Source organism: Salvelinus sp. IW2-2015, linkage group LG19 (genome assembly GCF_002910315.2).
Source record: "Salvelinus sp. IW2-2015 linkage group LG19, ASM291031v2, whole genome shotgun sequence".
NCBI lineage: Eukaryota > Metazoa > Chordata > Actinopteri > Salmoniformes > Salmonidae > Salvelinus > Salvelinus sp. IW2-2015.
In genome coordinates this window covers 14,386,748-14,412,864 of record NC_036859.1, presented here as the reverse complement: position 1 = coordinate 14,412,864, position 26,117 = coordinate 14,386,748, and the positions used below count along the sequence as shown (strand labels likewise).

General features: G+C 42.2%; 1 protein-coding gene across 1 annotated transcript in view; it reads right to left on the bottom strand.

Annotated features, from left to right (window-relative positions):
- The window catches only part of LOC111979599 (voltage-dependent R-type calcium channel subunit alpha-1E-like), a 46,829-nt gene that overhangs the window by 4,718 nt on the left and 15,994 nt on the right, over nt 1–26,117 (bottom strand). Inside the window, 25 exon segments of the mRNA XM_024010193.2 lie at nt 3,954–4,053; nt 5,390–5,499; nt 5,641–5,741; nt 5,835–5,942; nt 6,204–6,321; nt 6,420–6,516; nt 6,738–6,865; nt 7,271–7,445; nt 7,620–7,711; nt 8,297–8,362; nt 12,958–13,077; nt 13,312–13,392; nt 13,539–13,649; nt 14,637–14,801; nt 16,610–16,811; nt 17,161–17,298; nt 17,536–17,696; nt 17,876–17,925; nt 17,928–17,970; nt 18,819–18,944; nt 19,123–19,182; nt 19,277–19,406; nt 23,254–23,404; nt 23,604–23,947; nt 24,091–24,918. Of these exon segments, the coding sequence (XP_023865961.1) occupies nt 3,954–4,053; nt 5,390–5,499; nt 5,641–5,741; nt 5,835–5,942; nt 6,204–6,321; nt 6,420–6,516; nt 6,738–6,865; nt 7,271–7,445; nt 7,620–7,711; nt 8,297–8,362; nt 12,958–13,077; nt 13,312–13,392; nt 13,539–13,649; nt 14,637–14,801; nt 16,610–16,811; nt 17,161–17,298; nt 17,536–17,696; nt 17,876–17,925; nt 17,928–17,970; nt 18,819–18,944; nt 19,123–19,182; nt 19,277–19,406; nt 23,254–23,404; nt 23,604–23,947; nt 24,091–24,918 (3,805 nt within the window).

The window sequence follows — 26,117 nt, the reverse complement described above, 5'->3', positions numbered from 1 at the left end:
TTTGGCAGGGAATACTATTTGTAGATTAGATATTCTACACCTCACTTTGCTCAAGCTGATCCTCTCCAACAGACTCAGAAGTATAGCTAAATATTGGTAAATTAGGTGCTGTTTAAGGGACGAGTCAATTAAACCAACCATGGAAGTGTGTTGTAGTAAATTCGTGGGGTAGCCCCGACTAGGATTCCAACCCAGGTCCAGCAACTGTCAAGACAACACCTTAACCAGAATTATGAATTTCTTGACGTTTTTACAAGGAAAAGTACTTTTATTCATGGTTATTTCTATTGTTTTTAACAACTTGTACTTTTTAACAAATTTAAATGTAATATTCAAATACTGTGTTTTATGTTTTTATGCCGTTTTTATGTGTATACAATTCTGTACAAAAATTTGCTGTTTTTAAAGGAAATGCAACAATAACACTTTTCCAAAAKAAAATAAAAAATGAATTTCTTGCAGTGAAATTATACAACAAATGTTCATTTTGTCTCAGGAACACGAGTGGAGAAATATTTCTTTCTTTCAGCATCTCTTGAGAAAACACAAATGTGCCTGTAATGTGTAATCTTTGACACTTATATAAGCAGACAATATTTTTTAACCACATGAAATATGCACCCAAGACGAACTGAAGTCTTATCAGAAAGGTGTTTCGTCGTTTTCTCAGCTTTTCATTTCCTTAAAACCGGTCAAACTGATGACATTGGACATTTTGCACAGGACCAATCTTTCCACTGTTTGAGTTATTGCGTTTTCACCCCGGTCCCTATACAAAACAGACAACTTTACTGGTGTTAACTAGATCACCAATGCATTAATTCTACTGATGTAAGACATTCTGGTAGCACTACTTTACTTTGACAGAAGAGACGCTGCATGTATCAAACCATAAACAAATGTCCTACCAAATGTCGGAAATTATAATATGGCCAGTGTCGGAAATTACAGTTGAAGTCGGAAGTTTACATACACTTAGATTGGAGTCATTAAAACTTGTTTTTCAACCACTCCACAAATTTCTTGTTAACAAACTATAGTTTTAGCAAGTCGGTTAAGACATCTACTTTGTGCATGCCACGAGTAATTTTTCCAACAATTGTTTACAGACACATTATTTCACTATATCACAATTCCAGTGGGTCAGAAGTTTACATACACTAAGTTGACTGTGCCTTTAAACAGCTTGGAAAATTCCAGAAAATTATGTCATGTCTTTAGAAGCTTCTGAGTCAATTGGAGGTGTACCTGTGGACGTATTTCAAGGCCTATCTTCAAACTCAGTGCCTCTTTGCTTGACATCATGAAATAAATCAGCCAAGACCGCAGAAAAAYWTTTGTAGACCTCCACAAGTCTGGTTCATCCTTGGGAGCAATTTCCAAATGCCTGAAGGTACCACTTTCATCCATACAAACAATACTACGCAAGTATAAACACCATGGGATCACGCAGCCGTCATATAGCTCAGGGAGCAGACGCGTTCTGTCTCCTATAGATTARCGTACTTTGGTGCGAAAAGTGCAAATCAATCCCAGAACAACAGTAAAGGACCTTGTGAAAATGCTGGAGGAAACAGGTACAAAAGTATCTATATCCACAGTAAAACAAGTCCTATATCGACATAACCTGAAATGCCGCTCAGCAAGAAAGAAGCCACTGCTCCAAAACCACCATAAAAAAAGCCAGACTACGGTTTGCACATGGGGACAAAGATCACACGTTTTGGAGAAATGTCCTCTGGTCTGATGAAACAAAAATATAACTGCTTAACCATAATGATTATTATGGTTAAGCCAACTGACATTTATTCCTGATTATTATTTGACCATGCTGGTCATTTATGAACATTTTGAACATCTTGGCCATGTTCTGTTATAATCTCCACCCGGCACAGCCAGAAGAGGACTGGCCACCCCTCATAGCCTGGTTCCTCTCTAGGTTTCTTCCTAGRTTTTGGCCTTTCTAGGGAGTTTTTCCCAGCCACCGTGCTTCTACACCTGCATTGCTTGCTGTTTGGGGTTTTAGGCTGGGTTTCTGTACAGCACTTCGAGATATTAGCTGATGTACGAAGGGCTATATAAAATAAACTTGATTTGATTTGATTATTGTTATGTTTGGAGGAAAAAGGGAGATGCTTGCAGACCGAAGAACACCATCCCAATCATGAAGCACGGTGGCTGGCAGCATCATGTTGTGGGGGAGATTTGCTGCAGGAGGGACTGGTGCACTTCACAAAATAGACGGCATCATGAGGTAGGAAAATTGCGTGGATATATTGAAGCAACATCTCAAGACATCAGTMAGGAAGTTAAAGCTTGGTCACAAATGGGTCTTCCAAATAGACAATGACCACAAGCATACTTACAAAGTTGTGGCAAAATGGCTTAAGGACAACAAAGTCAAGGTATTGGAGTGGCCATCACAAAGCCCTGACCTCAATCCTATAGAAAATGTGTGGGCAGAACTGAAAAAGTGTGTGCGAGCAAGGAGGCCTACAAACCTGACTCAGTTACACCAGCTCTGTCAGGAGGAATGGGCCAGAATTCACCCAACTTATTGTGGGAAGCTTGTGGAAGGCTACCTGAAACATTTCACCCAAGTGAAACAATTTAAAGGCAATGCTACCAAATACTAATTGAGTGTATGTAAACTTCTGACATTTCACATTCTTCAAATAAAGTGGTGATCCTAACTGACCTAAGACAGGGAATTTTTACTAGGATTCAATGTCAGGAATTGTGAAAAACTGCATGAAAAACTGCAAACAAATGTTTTTGGCTAAGGTGTATGTAAACTTCCAACTTCAACTGTATAACAGAAACTTGTCTAAATTACAGGTGAACATAGCAGTGAAAGTAGCAAGTAGTAAATTAATTATAATAAGCAACATTTATTATTTAATAAATATGGTGGCTCGAACTGCACAGGTAGACTACTTTTTGAAGTGATTTGTTTGTTTGACAATCAGATGAAAACATCTTCACACAATACGCATGATATGYGAAACTGAGCCTGGACAGTAAACGGGATAAGATGTTTACACAGTATCCCGTTTTAGATCAGAATATCCCAGGCATCTTCTCCGGGTTTCTCATAACCAGGATATAGGCTTTTTCCAGTTATTGTAAACGGGATAGGATATTTATATGAGTCGACTCAAAAACAGAATACTTGAGTATCCCAAATAATAATGGGGTATTGGTGTGCATGTAAATGTGGTCATTGACTCTCCCCTTAAACTGCCTCTAGGGCTGCGTTTAAACAGGCAGCCCACTATTTGTAGAGCAGTGACTCTACACCTCACTCAAGTCGATCCTCTCCAATGGACTCGGAAGTTGTAGCTAAAGATGGCCCAATTAGGCTGCATTTACACAATTCTGATCTTTTTTTCACTAATTGGTCTTTTGACCAATCAGATCAGCTCTGAAAAAGATCTGATGTTGTTGGTAAAAAAAGATCAGAATTGTGCTGCCTGTATAAACATAGCCTTATTGACCAACTTTTTSCTACAACTGCCGAGTCCATTGGAGAGGATCGGCTTGAGCAAAGTGAGGTGTATAATCACTGATCTACAAATAGCATTCCCTGCAAAATAATAGTGGAAAAAACACAAAAACCTACTAAAACAACTGGCCCTAACCCTTACTACTAGATGTGTCATTGATTCATTGTTGTCTATGTGTGGGTTGATATTGAGCTTTACCGCAGGAGGTTAGGTATTCATTGTGCATTATTTCATATTTTGCCCATAGCTACTATATCAATGTGATTTTACTTTTTCCTTTTGGCTCCTAGCAAAGGGCCTTATAGAGCTATCATTGTATGCTTACTAAATTATATAAAGCCTCCTTTGTTAGTGTACTATGTGTTGGTGTCTGTGCTAGTTTAGTGTGATATACAGTACTCCTGTGATACGTTTCTACAGTACGTAGTCCTTGGTACTTCTCCTTACCCTGGAGTGTTGACTGCTGGTGTCCTGGTCAGAGGCCATGGGCTGCATGGCGAACAGGTCCTGGGAGAGAGGACTCAATGCCACCAGGCCTCCTCTGGTCCTACAGATGGAGGCAAGCCCCACATGAAATACTGTCAAATACTTACTAAAGGCACAACACACACACACGCACGCACGGCCGCACGCACGCACGCACGCACGCACGCACACACACACACACACACACACACACACACACACACACACACACACACACACACACACACACACACACACACACACACACACACACACACACACACACACACACACACACAACACACACACACACACACACACACACACACACCACAAAGTCTTGAACAACTAACTTGTGGGGACACACAATTCAGTCCCATTCAAAATATTTTCTATAACCCTAACCTTAACCTGAAAACCTAACCTTAACCCTAAACCTAAAACTAACCCTAGCTCCTAACCCTGACCCTAATTCTAACCTTAACCCTAAACCCCCTAGAAATAGCATTTGACCTTGTGGGGACTAACAAAATGTCCCCAGTTGGTCAAATTTTGTTTTTTGTTTACTATTCTTGTGGGGACTTCTGGGCCCAGATTCACAAAACCTTCTTAAAATAAAAATTATTCTTAACTGCCATTTTTCCCTTAACTATAGACTTGAGAAGAAAGATAAGCMAAGTTGCTAAATGGTTATTGGAAAATGTATTGCGCTATTTCTTGTTTCTCGTTAAGAAAAAAGTTAAGAAGAAATGTGATTCTTGAAGATAAAGTTATTGGAAATATTCTTAATTTCAAGATAGCTAAACCCTTGTCTTAAACTCAGAGCAGTGAGAGAAAAAGCTCAGGAAAGCAATTGAACATGTTTAATTTACTCACAAACTTCATCTGAAAGTTTCAGTATTGATTATTTTGAACCCAAAAACATGTTTTAGAACAGTAATCTCAGTGAGAAATAGGCTAACATGATTGCCATTGCTAGCTAGATAGCTACCTAAAACTGTTGCCTAGCAACACACATCTTAAGAAGATTTGTAAAAAGATATTTGAGAAAATCCAAAATATATTTAAGAAAATCATTAAATCTTAAGATATTGTCGAGGAATTGCACTTACGAACTTCTTTTTTTTTCTTAAGAAGCTTACGTTTTTGCGTAAGAAGTGTTTTGTGAATCTGGATCCTGGGTCCCCACAAGTATAGTTAAACACGTCCACACACACACACACACACACACACACACACACACACACACACACACACACACACACACACACACACACACACACACACACACACACACACACACACACACACACACACACCACAACACACACACACAACACACACACACATACACAGCACGCACACACAACACCACACACACACACATCACAGCACACACACAGCGTGGATTGACTCACAGGGCGGAGCCGGCACTGAGGGACATGCAGGGCAGGGGATGGGCATTGTACAGAATGTCTTCAGAGAGAGTCGAGGCATCCAGCCTCTTGAACGGCATCAGGCTGGCCTTCTGTAGAGGAGACCACACCAAGCAATGTATCACTACAGGCACTGGGTTGTGTCAACAGATCAGATGCCATGATAATCTTATACAAAAGAGAAGTGAGTTTTATACAGTATATATGATGTTAATATAGTGTGTACATCTGACCTGTGCTTCCAGCTGTGCTCTCAGCTTCTTGGCTTTGTTCTGTTTGAAGTAGTCCATGATCATCATGGAGGCATATATCTTACCTACTGTCATGTCGGAATCTGTAAGACACAAACACAGTTAGATTGCTAGTCATTGAGTGACTGACTGCCTCCCAGCTCTACCTCTCCAAATCTCTCTAACGTGGGTCTGACCTTTGTTGATGGGCACCAGTACATCCAGGGTCTTCTGGGGGAGGTACGGCCATATCACACTGATCTCCTTCTGTAGCTCAGTGTCCAGAGCTACTCGGTCCTCCCCACCTGGAGCACAATAAAATAGATATTTATTCATCCATTATACACAGGCAGTGGAAATTGTTGATTTTGCTAAATTTCCTGATTCAACTACTCAAACAATCATCAAGCCATTTATAAGTTGAATCAGGTGTGTTACCAGTAATGGGCTGGACCAAAAGCCTGCATCCCTAGGATTTGTGGATCTCCAGGCTTAAGATGGAAGACCAAGTCTAAACTGGATAAATGCATGCAGATGCAGTGATGCATGGTGGTTTCAAACTCAACTCATTCCCTGACCTCGTGCGATCTTGATCTCCAGAGCGGTGCGGATGAGAGACATCAAGGTGGAGGTGAAGTGGACTGACATGTCCTCATCCACTGGCATGTTCATCAACACCAGCCTCTGTGGAGGGAGGGAGAGGGAAGAGGGAGGGAGGGACAGAGTAAACAACAGTAAAACAACTTAAATTAAAAAGAAGAAAATAAGTGTTTCTCCCATACCTTGTAGGCCATACCTCTGGGGCATTTCTTCCCCAGACCAAGGGGTGGAGACATGTGGGTCAACATCTCATACATGGCAGTGTAGTGTATACGCCCACTACGGAAGAAACAGAGAAGATGAGGAAGGAGAGAGAGAGAGTTGAGGAAAAAAGGAAACGGTAGAGGCATTCATTAAGAGTTTGTGTAAGTTGGAAACAGAACAAGTTGGCAAATCTTGCACAGGAATTAAGGCAGTTTAGGCCTATTTTGTCTGTAGCGAATCAATACACTGCCCTCTGCTGGGCAAAGTTGAGACATGGTGGGGTTCTTATCTCTCACCATGCTACGCGGTCGTACTCTCCCCAGACACGGACAAACTCATCCAGGTGATGAGGTCCCAGGATGGAAGAGTCTCTGGTCAGATACTCAAAGTTATCCATGATCACAGCCACAAACAGATTCAGCATCTACAGTGTCACACAAGAGGAGAGGACGTGTGAAGGACAGCATGTGTGTATGTACAAATATACAGTATGTGCTATACTGATGTGCACATGTGCATGCATACAATAAAAATAACTGCTTTTAAAGTATGAAAATGAATAAGATGGACAGAGAGTGCTGACAGACTGGAGAGAAATATGTGTATCAAAATGTACTTTGTGTATCAGTAAGATGGACACCACACACAGAGAGAGAGAGAGAGAGAGAGAGAGAGAGAGAGAGAGAGAGAGAGAGAGAGAGAGAGAGAGAGAGGAGAGAGAGAGAGAGAGAGAGAGAGAGAGAGAGAGAGAGAGAGAGAGAGAGAGAGAGAGAGAGAGAGAGAGATAGTGGAGGTAAGGAGAAAAAGTGTATTTCTGGAGCTTCCTCACCAGGAAGGAGCTGAAGAAGATGAAGGAGACAAAGTAGCAGTAGGCGAAGTCAGTACCACAGCCACCCTCGTGGTCAGGGGACATGGTCATGGGTGCCATTGAGGAGTCTGGCTCACACTCCTGCCCCCCCAGACACGATAGCATGATCTCCTGCCATGACTCCCCGGTCGCACTCCTGTCAGTCAATGAGTTAATCAATGAGTCAATTAATTAATCAAGCAAGCAAGCAATTATTTGATCAACCAGTTAGTCTATTAATATATATTAATTCATCATCAGTCAGCATAATCATCTACTTATAGTTTAGAATATCTCAGTTCAGCTTCCGAGGCCTTCTCAATGCGCCCACCTGAAGAGAAGCATCAGCGCACCGGAGAAGGTCTTGAAGTTGTTGTGCTGGTTTATGTGGTTTTCGTCGTTCAGTTTGATGTTTCCAAACACCTTGTGTGGATCAGGTGAGAAAAAAACATGATACAACATCCCTTTGAGCAGGGTTCCCCAACTGGCGGCCCCCCATGTTTTCTGAGCAAAAATTAAGTACATGCATTTTTGTTTTTTGACATAAAAGACTGTAAAAACACTAACAAATCAGCTCCAAGTGATTTTAATTTTGGAAATCTGTTCCAAAGTATTCCCACGTATAATAGAGAGATATAAGGGATGGTATACAAATGTMAACATGGTTTGAAACGATCAGGGGCGCAACTTTGTTTTTAGAAGTGAGGGGTACTGCTCAGAGGCGTCTGCATGGTCCTAAAACACCCCGTGCCTCGTTTTATATCACATTCCAATGATAAAACTGGGGGGGACAAAAATTTCAGAACGTGTGGTGGATATGTCACCAGTGAAAGTTGCGCTCCTGGAAACAATTATGTTTTAGTCAAATATTATATCTGTTTTGGCTTCTTGGTAACTATTGGTGTATTTTCCGGCTCCCTGATCATCCACTGCTGAATCTAGTTGATGATCCATGCCTTTGAAGCTGAAGTTACCATTGTAAAGCATATAAGCGTTTGGATGCTTTACCTGCATCCCAATGATGGCATAGATGAAGAACAGCATTGCGATGAGCAGACACACATAAGGAAGGGCCTAGAGAGAAGAAGAGATAAAAAGAGATAAATAATTATTTGGTTTTCCCAATAGCATACACTCTGGCAGCATACTGCAGGTCAGTGGTCACCAACCAGACTGGTCGAACTTCAAGGCATTCCTAGTCGATTACCAAACACTTCTGTAGAAAAGCCAACGATTAAGGCTAGCTTTCCTTTTTTTTGTGTTGCGCTGTTGACGGCAGATKCACTTGATTTAGAAGCCCTGCGCATTGGGTAGGCAAAGTGTTCCCTTTTGAAACATTCCATTTGTCTGAAAATACAAACTGCGGGAGATCTGTGGCTAAATCAAGTGAGTCTACTGTGCTGGCCAATCGGATAGCTCAAATCACCATGCCTACCTACAGCTTCCACGACCCTGCCCACAGCAAAGTTTGATACTAGCCTATGTGAGATTTCATAACTTTTAAAACCATGACCGGAGAGAGACTGTCAAATACAGCAAAGAGCTGCTGTTTTTATGAGTGAGTTCATGTATACGTTTTATCCAGCACTGTCAACACATTTACATTACATTTAAGTCAACACAGTTTTTTATTCAAAACTATTACAAAACATAAAACGGGCTTCTCTCTACTTCCACTCGGGCTGCAGCTGCAATGAATGTGTAGCCAAGTGTATCGCTAACGTTGCATTTTTATTATTAGCAGCAGTTCATTGTGTCTATTTTAATATCGAGGAGTATTTCACTTTCTCTGGTCATAGGAACAACATGAATTTGTGCCTGAGGCAGATGCGGTGCAACTGAATGACTAAATGACTAAATGACTATCGCCCCGTAGCACTCAYTTCTGTCGTCATTAAATGCTTTAAGAGACTAGCCAAGGATCATATCACCTCTACCTAACCTGTCACCCTAGACCCACTTCAATTTGCTTACCGCCCCAATAGATCCACAGAMGATGAAATCGCCATCACTACACACTGGCGTATCCCATCTGGACAAGAGGAATACCAATGTAAGAATGCTGTTCATTGACTATAGCTCAGCATTCAACACCATAGTACCTTCCAAGCTCATCATTAAGCTCGAGGCCCTGGGTCTGAACCCCGCTCTGTGCAACTGGGTTCTGGACTTCCTGACGGGCCGCCCCCCAGGTGGTGAAGGTAGGAAACAACACCTCCACTTCTCTGATCCTCAACACTGGGGCCCCACAAGGGTGCGTGCTCAGCCCCCACCTGTACTCCCTGTTCACCCATGACTGCGTGGCCAAGCACGTCTCCAACTCAATCATCAAGTTTGCAAACGACACAACAGTAGTAGGCTTAATTACCAACAACGACGAGACAGCCTACAGGGAGGAGGTGAGGGCTCTGGAAGTGTGGTGCCAGGAAAATAACATCTCACTCAATGTCAACAAAGGAGATGATCGTGAACTTCTGGAAACAGCAGAGGGAGCACCCCCATGTCCACATCGATAGGACCGCAGCAGAGAAGATGCAAAGCTTCAAGTTCCTCTGCGTACACATCACTGACAAACTGAAATGGTCCACCCACACAGACAGTGTGGTGAAGAAGGCGCAACAGTGCCTCTTCAACCTCAGGAGGCTGAAGAAATGTGGCTTGGCAACTAAAACCGTCACAAACTTTTACAGATGTACAATTGAGAGCATCCTGTCGGGCTGTATCCCCACCTGGTACGGCAACTGCACCACCCGCAACCGCAGGGTTCTCCAGAGGGTGGTGCGGTCAGCTCAACGCATCACCGGGGGCAAACTACCTTCCCTCCAGTACACCTACAGCACCCGATGTCACAGGAAGGCCAAAAAGATCATCAAGGACAACAACCACCCGAGCCACTGCCTGTTCACCCTGCTATCATCCAGAAGGTGAGGTCAGTACAGGTGCATCAAAGCTGGGACCGAGAGACTGAAAAACAGCTTCTATCTCAAGGCCATCAAACTGTTAAATAGCCATCACTAGCACATTAGAGGCTGCTACCTATATAAATAGACTTGAAATCACTGGCCACTTTAATAAATGGAACACTAGTTGTAGAAAAGGCCCATGGAGTTGGTGGAATAATCCTTTAATTCATGGCCATTTGCTCAGCTGGGCCAGGGGACTTTAATTATGTCAGGTGGAATGTCCGACAGATCTCAACTCATTAAAAGGAGGAAATCGCCATCGCCCGACCTCGCTGCTTTCTCTTCCTTAACTCTGTCTAATTCAGACACTGTGCGTCCGTGAATCCACGTAAGTCCACCGAATCTGTTACCTTTCATCTGAACTATCTGTTGCAATCAGGAGAGCGGGCCATCAGTTATTATTTATAGTCATTACCGCGGAACGCGGCTTGGAGCGCACGCTTCAAACCTATTGCGTAATGTAAATAGACAATAATCACAGCCCTACAGATCATCACAGGCCAATTATGCCATCGATATCTGGTTAATATGTAATGAAATGACATGTACATATAAAATGTAGTGGAAATTCAGTACTGAAAGACTTGGTCTTGGTAATTTCTTCAAACAATCATCTTTATTTAATATCGATTAATTATTGCAATAATGAGACCGTCAGCCCACCAGTCTTGACTGACTGTTAGGCTGAGAGTCTAGCCTTTACAGACGGTGCACAGTTTTTATATAGCTGATACCAAGATTGCTTAGTCAGTCACTTCTAACCTTCCCATAAGACACCCTGGTTATCTACACAGGATGGTCTTTTACTTAGTTTCCCAGATGCATGAAAATGAGACAATGAGGCATTGTTCTTAACTCTTCCAGGCTCTCTCTATCTCGAGTCACACACACCACATCCTGTCTATAGAATGCTAGCTTTTAGGTTTTTATCACCAACACAAATCAATTGTCAGCTTTAAGCTATCTCTAGTAGAACCCATGTCCTCAACACCCAGACTAGCTGCAGGGTGCTAGAGTGGAGACAGCAATAGCAGGACAGAGATATCTCACTGTTCGTTAAGTAAATAATTGTTACATAGCCAACAAATAAGGTGAATACATMATTTTTCCCTCACAGAAGTCAAACTTGAAAGGTGAAATATGAAACGTCATTATTGTTTGCTGAACTGATCAATTCTGATATCAAACTGATGGAGATTATAGATTGAATAACCGATCACTGATTTAATTATTTGTATTATTATTCTCCTGATTATGATGAATAGTTATGAGCCTAAATGACTCAATGATGATTCCTATTGACTTCTTATTGAACTGAATTGCTGAATTACGTAAATATGTTAATAATGAGAATGATTGTTATGATTTGACCTTTGTGATTATGAATTTCATACATGTTATTCTGTTTCCTTTGTTATGCAGCAGAGACAGACTACCCAGTAAAAATAACACTTTATGGTTAAAGGAATTCCTGCCTCAGTCTCATCCATTCCGTGACCACCTGTTCACCTTCACTGTCAGTCATCCTACCTGTCCAGCTTCCCACACAGATTCCAATAATCTTTCACTAGTCATTTTAATAATGTTTACATATCTTACATTACTCATCTCATATGTATATACTGTACTATATACTATTCTACTGTATCTTAGTCTACGCCGCTCTGACATTGCTTGTTCATATATTTATATATTCTTAATTCCATTCCTTTACTTAGATATGTGTGTATTGGTATATGTTGTGAAATTGATAGATATTACTTGTTAGATATTACTGCACTGTCGGAGCTAGAAACACAAGCATTTCGCTACACCCACAATAACATCTGCTAAACATGTGTCTGTGACCAATAAAATTTGATTTGAACTCGAGTTTCGCCATCAGGTGGAAGACTGGCCCTTTCTCTGGTCAGTCTCACCGGAGGACAGGAAGAAGAGAGCAGAGACGGTGAGAGGCAGACCCTCTGCTGCTCTCTCCCTCCCGCTGAGACTAATGCCATGTTAAAATAAACTGGGGACTTGGAAATCTCCGACTTCTGATTTCAGTGCGTTCAAGACAACTGTGAACTCGGTGAAAAAGATCAGACTGGGGAAAATCGTTTTGAACAGTCATCCAACTCGGAAACTCTGGCATCTTTTTAGAGCACTGACTTTCTGACCGGATATTCACTGATGTTATGATTTGACCTTGTTTTTTCCGAGTTCCCAGTTGTCTTGAAAGCACCATGACCATCAGATGCTGGTACCAGTCCAGTAAAATAAAAATRTAAATTATTAGCAAATTATTTCAATTTATGCTCAGCTGTGCCTCGCAAGTGCTACACTAACTGATCTATCTTGTTATCCGAGCTCGAGTTTTCAAACATAATATGGTCTGAGAAGAACAATATTGGCAGGCCAGGAATATCGGCAATATGCTGTGATAATGTATTAGACCTACTGCACAAACCTCATTCATACAGAACTGTTTTTATTAGTTTAAAGTTACATTTATTAAGTCAAGTAAAAAAKAATTGTGAGCGGTAGTTCTCGGCTTGCTTTTTGACTGCGAAAATGATCTTAACTTAGAAAAGGTTGGTGGTCCATCGTAGTGTACTGGGACCAGGGACATACAAAATAAAGACTGAAAACCATTTATATTAACAAAGTTGGATATTTATTAAGTGGACATGAGAGATGGTAAAACTAGGGGAGAACATGGCTGACCTTAAAGGATTGTACGAAGGTCCAGAGCAGGATTCGTATGGTGTAGCCCTGCCTCAACAGCTTGATCAGCCTGGCAGCCCGGAACAGCTTCAGGAAACTCATATTGAACGTGTTTATTGACTGAGATAGACAGACCATAGGAAATATAGAGAAAGGAGAAGGGTCCGGGGAGAGAGAAGGTGTTAGAGAAATGACAAAGACATAGGCAGATAGGGACAGGCACTCAAGTGAACGAAGTRAGTTTACAACTTTAATAGCCTAGTTTTTACTGAGAGAAAAAGCTTTACAGTACTACCACCTTGGGAATCAGAATTGGTACAAAGTAAAGGTTAAGGTGCTAGAGTGAAATATTACCTGTAAGTCCACAATGATCTCAGTGATGCTGCCGAGCACGGTGATGAAATCAAAAATGTTCCAAGTGTCTCGAAAATAGTTCTGTCAGGGGACAAATGAACACCATTGTAAAATGGCAAGGMTTCTTTCTTGAATGGAAAAGATTATATCTGTACATGCTACCATGTCATTGGATCAGTTAATTACATTTTGCCAACAGTTCACTAATGTCCTACTGTCTTGCTCACCACAAAACCAAAGGCCATGATCTTGAGGATACACTCCAGGGAGAAGAGAACGGTGAAGGCTGTGTTCAGGTGCTTCAATACTGTATCATACGCTGCTGGAGCGGAGTTGTACTGCAGATAAACAGGACACAGTCAGGATAATACCGGGATGTATCAAACAGTGAGCAGGTTGGCATTTATTGAGATGTTTCATGCCAGCAGCATACCACCCTGCATACCACTGTTGGCTTGCTTCTGAAGCTAAGCAGGGTCGGTCCTGGTCAGTCCCTGGATGGGAGACCAGATGCTGCTGGAAGTGGTGTTGGAGGGCCAGTAGGAGGCACTCTTTCCTCTGGTCTGAAAAATATCCCAATGCCCCAGGGCAGTGATTGGGGACACTGCYCTGTGTAGGGTGCCGTCTTTCGGATGGGACGTTAAACGGGTGTCCTGACTCTCTGAGGTCATTAAAGATCCCATGGCACTTATYGTAAGAGTAGGGGTGTTAACCCTGGTGTCCTGGCTAAATTCCCAATCTGGCCCTCAAACCATCATGGTCACCTAATAATCCCCAGTTTATAATTGGCTCATTCATCCCCCTCCTCTCCCCTGTAACTATTCCCCAGGTTGTTGCTGCAAATGAGAATGTGTTCTCAGTCAACTTACCTGGTAAAATAATGGAAAAATAAAATGTACTGGAGGCAGCTCTGCAGAGTGGTTACTAGCCAAGTCATAAAATCTGAGTTTAACCTTAACCACACTGCTAACCCTAATACCTAACTCTAACCTTAAATTAATACCAAAAAGCTCATTTTTGTTTTAACCTATTTTTATGATATAGCCAATTTGACTTTGCAGCTGGCCCATCTAGTGGAAACCTCTCAGTTCTGCCYCCAGGGTACAACTCATGACAATAAATGTCAACCTCTGCAGAGCGATGGCAAAGAAGAGGGTAACATATTTAATACAAAGAGTCTGAGATGTGTAATATTAAACTGTTATCAGACAAACAGGGGCACACTGGGCTTTATCCTATGGATTTGAGTCTTTGAGAGTGAAACTAGATTCTAACAAAGGCCTGTCATGTTTATAAGCTCTGTTAAAAATATATAGGTTCCATACCTTCATCATGAGCACCACAGTGTTGAGGGCAATCATGACCAGCACTGTGTACTCAAATGACGGTGACACCACAAAGTGCCACAGCCTGTACTGGAAAGTCTGTCTGTTCTGAGGCATGTAGCAGGTCAGGGGCTTGGCACTGATGGTAAAGTCAATGCATGCCCTCTGATGGAGAGATAACAAAAAGAAGAGGGTGGAAAATCAGTAATTAATCTGTTACGAGTATTGTGATCAATAAAAAGTGTATATCTGATCAAGATACCAAGATGGTTATTGTATGTGAATCAATTTCATGAACTCCTGTAATTGTACAGMGCATTCGGAAAGTATTCAGACCCCTTGACTTATTCCACATTTTKTTACTTTACAGCGTTATTCTAAAATGTATTACATTGTCCCCCCCCATCAATCTACACACAATACCCCATAATAACAAAGCAAAAACAGGTTTTTAGAAATGTTTGCAAATTTACAAAAATAAAAAAACTGAAATATCACATTTACATAAGTACTCAGACCCTTTACTCAGTACTTTTTTAAGCACCTTTGGCAGTGATTACAGCCTCGAGTCTTCTTGGGTATGATACTACAAGCTTGGAATGCCTGTATTTGGGGAGTTTTTCCCATTCTTTTCTGCAGATCCTCTCAAGCTCTGTCAGGTTGGATGSGGAGCGTCGCTGCACAGCATATTTTCAGGTCTCTCCAGAGATGTTCGATCAGGTTCGGGCTCTGGCTGGTCCACTCAAGGACATTCAGAGACTTGTCCCAAAGCCACTCCTGCGTTGTCTTGGCTGTGTGCTTAGGGTCAATGTCCTGTTGAAAGGTGAACCTTCACCGAGTCTAAGGTTCTGAGTGCTCTGGAACAGGTTTTCATCAAGGATCTCTCTGTACTTTGCTCTGTTCATCTTTCCCTCGATCCTGACTAGTCTCCCAGTCCCTGCCGCTGAAAAACATCCCCACAGCATGATGCTGCCACCACCATGCTTCACCGTAGGGATGGTACCAGGTTTCCTCCAGATGTGAGGCTTGGCATTCAGGCCAAAGAGTTAAATCTTAGTTTCATCAGACCAGAGAATCTTGTTTATCATGGTCTGAGAGTCCTTTAGGTGCCTTTTGGCAACTCTAAGCGGGCTGTCATCTGGCTTATATTGAGGAGTGGCTTCCGTCTGGCCACTCTACCATAAAGGCCTGATTGGTGGAGTGCTGCAGAGATGGTTGTCCTTCTGTAAGTTTCTCCCATCTCCACAGAGGAACTCTGGAGCTCTGTCAGAGTGACCATTGGGTTCTTGGCCACCTCCCTGACTAAGGGCCTTCTCCCCCGATTGCTCAGTTTGGCCGGGCGGCCAGCCCTAGGAAGAGTCATTTAAAAATGATGGAGGCCATTGTGTTCTTGGGGACCTTCAATGCTGCAGAGATGTTTTGGTGCCCGTCCCCAGATCTGTGCTTTGACAAAATCCTGTCTCGTAGCTCTATGGACAATTCCTTGGTTTTTGCTTTGACATGCACTGTCAACTGTGGGAACTTATATAGACAGGTGTGTGCCTTTCCAAATCATGTCCAAACAACTGAATTTACCACAGGTTGACTCCAATCAAGTTGTTGAAACATCTTAAGGATGATCAATTGAAACATTATGCTCAAATAGCTCAATTTCGAGTCTCGTAGCAAAGAGTCTGAATACTTATGTAAATAAGGTATGTGTTTTTTCTATTTTTAATACATTTGCAAAAAATGATAAAAACCTGATTTCGCTTTGTCATTATGGGGTATTGTGTGTAGACTGATGAGGATTTTGTTTTATTTAATCAATTTTAGAATAAGACTGTAACATAACAAAATGTGGAAAAAGTCAAGGGGTCTGAATACTTTCCGAATGCAATATATTTGTGTTGTAAACATTTGTGTATGAGTGAAGTATGTTTAAGCTACAGTAGACTGGGAGTGCATTTGTATGGCGCTTTTCTGTCCTGTACCTCATTTTTCTCTAAGCTGCACTCCTCCATCATCTTATCCCCCTGCTCCTGGAAGGTGATGATGATGAGAGCAACGAAAATATTGACAAAGAAGAAAGGGAAGACCACGAAGTAGACGACGTAGAAGATGGACATCTCCATCCTGTTGCCCCGACTTGGACCTCTGTCCTCCTCTGTCACATCCACAGAATGCTGCAGGACCCTGGAGGGGAGGAGAGAGAAAGATAGAGAAAGAGAGAATAGTAACACGCTAATGTCTAAACAGTCTCTCTGAATCCCCTATCAAATGGCATTCATTTGGTGTAAGAGCATACACTTAGAAAAAAAGGTGCTATCTAGAACCTAAAAGGGTTCTTTGGCTGTCCCCATAGGAGAACTGTTTGATAAGCCCTTTCCACAGAGGGTTTGACATGGAAACAAAAAGCGTTCTACCTGGAACCAAAAAGGGCTCTACCTGGAATCAAAAAGGGTTCTCCTATGGGAGACAGCCGAAGAACCCTTTTGGAACCCTTTTTTCTAAGAGTGTAGGGCTGGGAACATCAGGGACTCACTGCGGCCAGCCCTCTCCAGTGGAMACAGTGAAGAGGGTGAGCAGAGCCCAGCAGACATTGTCATAGTGGAACTCATGTCTCTTCCACTCCCTCTTCTTCACTTCCTTCTTGTCTCGAGCGTAGTCTATGTAGTAACCTCTGTATGAAACAGAATGGTGGTTAGGGGACAGAGCCAGAGGAGGTTGGGATTCCTCTGATCACTCACAAAATGGGTGGTGTGTGGATGATCACAACTTAATGGTATTTATTTATTCATTCGATTATGAAGAGATAAATTAGTACGGTCAATGTGTATATCTTTGTTTGTTCCAGTGTGCGTATTGTAAGAGGGGACAGTAGGCAGTGTGTATATATATATATGTGTGTTTGACTCACTGGCACTCCTTCTCTGTGTCCATGGAGCTGTCTGTGCAATAGAAGAACTTTCCCTTGAAGAGCTGCACGGCGATGACAGCGAAGATGAACATGAAGAGCTTGTAGACGATGAGGATGTTGAAGACGTTCTTCAGGGACGTCACCACACAGTCAAACACTGCCTGTATAGGAGAAGGAGAGATGATAACGTAATGACATGGTAGCACAAATCAAAGGTAAAAACCCACATTCACTGGAAATTCCTTGAAAGGTTTCATTCATTTTAATGTAGAAGCCAAGGTCGACTAAACACTGACATGTTGGCAGATGAACATAAATGAACATATACACAGTACATTACCTTGAGTTTGGGGAGTCTCTTGATGGTCTTCAGAGGTCGTAGGGCTCTAGGACCCTGAGGGACTTGATGGTCTTGATGTCTCTGCCTTTGTTTTCCTGTTAATGTAGACATGTGTTTAGTGTGCTGTGGGGACAGGGAAGACGCACGCAACGCACGCACGCACGCACGCACGCACGCACGCACGCACGCACGCACGCAACGCACGACAAACACACACACACACACACACACACACACACACACACACACACATTAACAAAAAAGATCTCAATCTATCTTTTGATGACAAACAATACTATAAAGAACATTTTCAGAGTAATATGAAAACACTTGTATTCAGTACTTTAAAGTTTTGTAGCTGAGTGGGAAGTATCAGACAAAAGACATGGCGAATCGTGTACAAGAAGTATGGGAAGTGCATGAGAATTCTATGAGAAGTGTATGACAAATTGTACATGACAAGTATGAGAGTGAGAAGTGTTTGCTTTACCCAATCACATTCCTGGAAGCCCCAACAGTGATAAATTCCCCAGGAACAACAGAGAAATAGAAGCATAAATAGAGATACACAATGAGGATCACAGTTACAGCTATATCCACAACAGAGAAATCAACACACAGTCATATCTATGTATAAGGCAGAGGAGAAGCACTAGTTCATTAACCTCGCAACCCAGAACGGAATATTTTGTGCGCTAGCTAGCTATTTGATTACGTTACTAGTCTGTTAGCCTACAAGAGACTGAAAGTTATTTAACATGTTCACCTGTCAGAGGGGAAAGAGTTAAACAAAGAGATAAGAAATGTAATATTTATATCCCCGCATGAGGCATCAACCAGAAGATGAATGTCAGACACTTAGTTTTATATATTTGGAGATATGCTACAGTGCAGTGTATAATATATGTGAGTCAGTGAGTCAGTGTGATTACTAATCCAGCACCAGAAGTATTGTGACTCACGTCAGAGCGAAGGCGAACAGAGCTCCCACCACCACGATGAAGTCCAGAATGTTCCACAGGTCACGGAAGTAGGAGCCGTCGTGCAGAAGCAGGCCCAGGTCAATCATCTGGAGGACACACGCACACACCCACATACACAGGACAACATAGATACACACAAAGACACACACACACACACACACATAAGACAACATAAGTTACTACACTAAAAACAATGTTACAAGTGTATTTCTGTGCATAGTTTTAGGAGGTTCGTAATTGATCGTTTCTCTTTGAGTATCTCACCTTTATGATCATTTCAAAAGTGAAGACTCCAGTAAAGACGTAATCAAAGTAACGGAGAACCTAGAAAAGCAAAAACACATCCAACAATTACGTGAGAGGAAATACACATCTTCACGTCACTGACACAAACATTCCAGATTCATATTGAACTTACCCTGTTTCTGTCAGAGTTGGTGCACACAGGGTCTTCAGCAGCCAGAGCGATGCTGCTAGCCACGATCACCAGCAAGATGGTCATCTCAAAGTAGCGCATGGTCACCATATAGTGACAGATCCTTCTGATCCTACAGATCAAAAAAGAGAAGCGGAGTTGACAGTATCGCATCCACTTATGGTCGCTCATACAGGCTCAGAAAAGAGGGTACAGAATTGTACGTAAAGRGGTACAAACTTGCCACTGTAGTGGTACCCTCTAAGGTAATTGTACCCTTGTAGTTTGTACCTTAAAAGAGGCAATTGTGTACCTTAGGGGACAAGATAGAAAAAGGTACAAATGTGCCTTTTTAGGGTACCCCGACAGTGACAAAGCAGTTTGTTCCTTTTAAGTGGCAAAAAGGACATCTTCTCTATACCAAGACCCTCATATGTACACACCTCTCTGCAATCCTACTTCTGACACCAATGTAGCGAATTCAGCCCTGACCAGGACTTGAACTTGAGTCCAGCCAACACCTTAACCATTATACCAAGATATCTGTACCTCTTGACATTGTCTCTCAGTGTTGGGTCAAGGCCAGGCACCACACCCAAATAGGGTATTTTKATTCCATGAATCATATCACAATCAACTTTAACCAGTTGAATGTGGACACAAATTAGGTTATATCTAATTAAGTATGCACATATATTCTAATAAAGTTTTCTGGCCACTGATGAAGTCAGCCTAAATATTTTTGCTTCATTTTGTTAAGACACTTCATGACTGGATTTTGAGATAGCAGATTGGTTAAGGGCTTGTAAGTGTACACCTGTTGTATTAGGAGCATGTGACCAATACCATTTGATTTGAATTGAGATTGTGGATTAATACTTTTTACATACTAAAGAAAGGTAGATATAATGAATGTGTCAAATTTTGGGGAAGAAAATGTAATCTAAAATAAACATTTGACAACATATCAACAATTCCCTATGTATAAATCTGGAGAATAGGTGTAAAGATAACACCACAAAATCTGGTGAATCCAGAAGCTTCTGAGGCTGGGAAAAATTTGTTGGCGTATGGGAAGAGTCTGACTTTCGAGTAATGGTAGTTACAGACAAGCTCACTGAATTTAGAGTAACAAACGCCAAACTCCTATTTAGACCCAATCACCATCTTTTCAAAGTAAGTTACTACATTTAGACTAGTTTGTAACATTGTCTATGAAATGGGCTTTTAAATTATGTGTAATTCAACGTTGTAAGCTTTGAAATGATGGATGTATAGTTGAAGTCGGAAGTTTACATACACCTTAGCCAAATACATTTAAATACAGTTCCTGACATTGAATCCAAAAAACAATTCCCTGTCTTAAGTCAGTTAGGATCACCACTTTATTTTAAGAATGTGAAATGTCAGAATAATAGAATAATAGTAGAGAGAATGATTTATTTCAGCTTTTATTTCTTCCATCACATTCCCAGTGGGTCAGAAGTTTATATACACTCAATTAATATTTGGTAGCATTGCCTTTAAATTGTTTAACTTGGGTCAAATGTTTCAGGTGGCCTTCCACAAGCTTCCCACAATAAGTTGGATTTCAAAAATGGACATACACAAAATAGTCAAAATTGGTGAAGTGAAATGAAAAAAATTTAAAACGGAAAAGTTGTGCGTGCATATTTAAGTTTTTATGCTATGAAGCCCCTAAATAAGATCCGGTGCAACCAATTACCTACAGAAGTCACATAATTAGTTAAATAAAGTCCACCTGTGTGCAATCTAAGTGTCACATGATCTGTCACATGATCTCAGTATATATACACATGTTCTGAAAGGCCCCAGAGTCTGCAACACCACTAAGCAAGGGTCACCACCAAGCAAGCGTCACCATGAAGACCAAGGAGCTCTCCAAACAGGTCAGGGACAAAGTTGTGGAGAACTACAGATCAGGGTTAGGTTATAAAAAAATATCAGAAACTTTAAACATCCCACGGAGCACCATTACATCCATTATTTAAAAAATGAAAGAATATGGCACCACAACAAACCTGCCAAGAGAGGGTCGCACACCAAAACTGATGGACCAGGCAAGGAGGGCATTAATTATAGAGGCAACAAAGAGACCAAAGATAACCTTGAAGAAGCAGCAAAGCTCCACAGTGGAGATTGGAGTATATGTACATAGAACCACTTTAAGCCGTACACTCCACAGAGCTGGGCTTTACGGAAAAGTGACCAGAATAAAGCCATTGCTTAAAGAAAAAAATAAGCAAACACGTTTGGTGTTCGCCAAAGGGCGTGTGGGAGACTCCCCAAATATATGGAAGAAGGTACTCTGGTCAGGTGAGACTAAAATTKAGCTTTTTGGCCATCAAAGAAAATGCTATGTCTGGATCAAACCCAACACCTCCCATCACCCCGAGAACACCATCCCTACAGTGAAGCATGGTGGTGGCAGCATCATGCTGTAGGGATGTTTTTCATCAGCAGAGACTGGGAAACTGGTCAGAATTGAAGGAATGATGGATGGCGTTAAATACAGGGAAATTCTTGAGGGAAGCCTATTTCAGTCTTCCAGAGAATTGAGACTGGGCCGGAGGTTCACCTTCCAGCAGGACAATGACCCTAAGCATACTGCAAAAGCAACACTCGAGTGGTTTAAGGGGAAACATTTAAATGTCTTGGAATGTCCTTTTCAAAGCTCAGACCTCAATCCAATTGAGAATCTGTGGTATGACGTAAAGATTGCTGTTCACCAGCGGAACCCATCCATCTTTAAGGAGCTGGAACAGTTTTGCCTTGAAGAATGGGCAAAAATCCCAGTGGCTAGATCTGCCAAGCTAATAGAGACATACCCCAAGAGATTTGCAGCTGTAATTGCTGCAAAAGGTGGCTCTACAAAGTATTGACTTTGGGGGGGGTGAATAATTATGCACGTTCAAGTTTTCAGTTTTTTTGTCTTATTTCATGTTTGTTTTACTATAACAAATCTTTTGCATCTTCGAAGTGATAGGCATGTTGTGTAAATCAAATGATACAACCCCCCCCCAAAAAAAAATATGTAATTCCAGATTTTAAGGCAACAAAATAGGAAAAATACCAAGGGAGTGAATACATTCGCAAGCCACTATACGTGACAGGCGGTCCTCATGAGAGCCAGTTTCATCATAGCGCTTGATAGTTTTTGCGACTGCACTTAAAGAAACTTTCAAAGTTCTTGAAATGTTCCATATTGACTGACCTTCATGACTTAAAGTCATGATGGATTGTCGTTTCTCTTTGCTTATTTGAGCTGTTCTTGCCATAATATGGACTTGGTCTTTTACCAAATAGGGCTATCTTCTGTATACCCCCCTACCTTGTCACAACACAACTGATTGGCTCAAACGCATAAAGAAGGAAAGAAATTTCACAAATTAACTTTTAAGGAGGCACACATGTAAATTTAAATGCATTCCAGGTGTCTAACTCATGAAGCTGGTTGAGAGAATGCCAAGAGTGTGAAAAGCTGTCATCAAGGCAAAGGGTGGCTATTTGAAAAATYGCAAATATAAAATACATTTTGATTTGTTTAACACTTTTTTGGTTACTACATGATTCAATATGTGTTATTTCATAGTGTTGATGTCTTCACTATTATTCTACAATATAGAAAATAGTACAAATAAAGAAAAACCCTTGAATGAGTAGGTGTTCTCAAACTTTTGACCAGTAGTGTACCTCTGAAGATACATTATGTTTATTTGGATATTTTTGTACTACAGGGAACAATATGGGACTCTAACCATACGTTTTTCTCTGAGAGTGAGAGTGCTGTACAGCTACAGTGCATGAGAGAGTGTGTGCAGAGAGAGAAACACAATAGCCTACGTATACTAAAAGGGATCAAAGAAACATGTTTCTGAGTCCTTTTATAAAACTGAACTGAATTGATTAGTATCGCACTAGAATGCATGCCAAGACATGGCCAGGAAGGAGAGTCTTACGGATTGGAGGCCTTGAAGAGGAACATGCTGTCAGGAGGTACAGGTTTGGGCGGGCTGGCCTCCTCCTGCGCCTCCTTCTCCTCCTGCGCCTCCTTCTCCTTCTCCTTCCTTTCAGGCTGGTACACCTCCATCTCTTTGTTGCTGTGTAAAGCTAAATGTAAATTGAAGATAAAACCTGTTATTTGACCTGGCTCCTGCCGGGCATTGCAAAAAAAGTCCATCGTTATCGTTACCATCCTTGTTCCAGCAGGAAACGGTACAGAACAGTCAATGGCAATTACATTGCTCTCAATTAACTAGAACGTATCAAGCTACGAATGTCGGTCAAGAGCGACTATATGGAAGCATACCTGTCATAGGGATGATCTCCAGCAGTGGCTGTTCTCCAGACATCTCTATGATCACACTAGTCTGACTGTCTAGGACTTGGCCTGGCTCCTCACCCTCCTCACGGTTCAGGGAGGCTGGGTTGTTCTCTGAATCATTGACCCCGGATGCTGCCTGGAGCTCTGGGGGGTCTGTGAACTGTTCTGGGGCTGGCTCCAATGGAGGGTCCTGAGACAGGGGCTCACACTGCCCAGTTTCCCCCACCTCGCCCTCCTCCATCTGGGGTGGAGGGTCCAACAGGGGTGGGGGTAGGGACTCAGGGAAGTCATCACATAGGGGAGGCTCAGGGATGTCTGCAATACACACTCTGAAGAGGAGGTGTATGGAAGAAAATGTGTGGATGTGTTTAGACACTTAGCCAATCCTAATGTGGGCCTGAAGTCTTATCTCATGAATCACAATGCCTTAACCCTTAGCGTAAAAGAATGGAACCTAGCACCACTGTCTTACCTCAGATGCTCTTCTTCACTCTCTAAGTTGACAATGCTGGCTCCTTCTTCCTGGCCCGACACTCCTCCCTCCACCTCAGCGACCTCTTCTTTGTCCGTCTTCTCCTCTTTTTCTTCTTTCTCCTCCCTCTCTTCTAGTATCTTCCTCTCTCTGCTGCCTGATTCTCTGACCTCCTCATGTGGGGACTCTCTGCTCTTGGCCTCAGCCCGGGCCTCACGATGACGGTGCCTCCTATGCCGAGCCACCCCTCCCTCCTCCSCCCCCCCAAGGCCAGGTCTGAACTTCCGGGCCACCCTGTGCCTCCTGTCCCCACCGGCGGGTCGATGGTGCACTGCTCTCTCCTCAACCAATGTAAACAGAGGCCTAGGCTCAGAGTCTGGAGGTTCCGGCAGCTGGATGGCGATGGACATCGGGGGTTCAGGCATGGGCATGATCCCGGACATGGGCGACTCGGGCAGGTGTCCGGGACTGGTGTCTGGGGAACGGGTGGGTGCACGGTAGGCGGTGGTAGGGTTGTCAGTGGTGTCCTCGGTGGGGCTGCCTCCGAACAGCACCTCCTGGCTCTCCATCTGGCGCCGCTTGCGTAACTGGTTGGCCCTCTGCTCCCACACGGATCTTCCGCCTCTTCCTCCTCCTCCTCCCCCCCTCCTCCGTCTGTCACGGCGGTTGGAGAAGGCGTTGGCCCCATTGGGGGGCTGGTCAGCTCCGCCCGGGGCGTCGCTCTCCTCCTCCTCTTCGGGGACGGCCATACGGCCCCTGTGAATGGCCTTCTTCCTGCGGAGATAGGGCCTCCTCCTCCTCCTACAGAGCACAACACAAAGCCTGTCACTAGAGGGCAGCATCACGCCTATGTCATATGTACACTTACATATCAATGAAATACTAAATACAGTATAAACATATTACATATTATATAACATTGTATGTATTCATGTATGTATGTAAGTCAATAATGAAGTACGAAAATTGCATGACATATATTAACATTTTGACTCAGATATATTGCATATTGTATGGCTAAAGATGAATTGAATTCACATATTGAATTATCATCAAATAAAACAAACATCCATAAATTCAATTGAAATTCAAATTATGAAAGTACCTGGGAAGAAAGCACACAAACTCAAAAAGCCACAAAAACAAAAAGGAATAGTGCAGGATTAAAATAGGGAAATACTGTTATATCTAGCAATTAACTTCTTCTTCTAAGATAAAGGAAATGGAATTAGGTGTGACAGGAGTACAGACAAACAACTTTACTTACGGGTATTCAAACTCTTTTGTAGTCCATGTAATCAATGAGTGATTGGTTGAAAACAAGACATTAGTGATTTTGGAACAAAGACAGAACAGAACCTTGTGACACAGTCCAAAACCAGGTCAAGGGTCAAGGCCAATGGTCAACAGACGTCACCTTAATGCCAGTCTAGTATATTTGGTTATATCTTATTTTATTTTTCTTATAATTATATTTTATATTTGGCATGGGGATTTGGCTTTGACGGCTTTGACGGCTTGATAAATGGATCCAAATCCTGTTCACTTAGAAAAATCATTATTTCCTAAGTAGTGACAGTGGATGTTTATAAATCTTATCAGATAACAGTGGTTATCCAAGTTACAAATTGTTTCACCTTGACCGTACAGGGGCAGTGGTAGAATTTAGACTGCTATATTTTGTCATATCTATTTGGTCAGTGCCACATAACAGGCATAGAGTAACAAGACAACATGATGGAAGAAGCATGACATAACATTACACCATAGTACAGTATATGTATCAAAAGCAGCACCATCTTGATAGCTCTGAAACACATAGGACTGACACTCAAATATGTAGTAACAGACAAATGACAGTCAGCGTAACGTGCCTGGAGAAGATCAGAGGACAGTACAATCCATGCATCCTTTTCCCCCCTACCTGTACCTGTTACAGAGGGAGCAGAATGGTTGGTGGTGCTTATACACTAAGCACATACTATGCTTATATTCTATAATTGCCCCGTCATTTGGTTTTATTTACC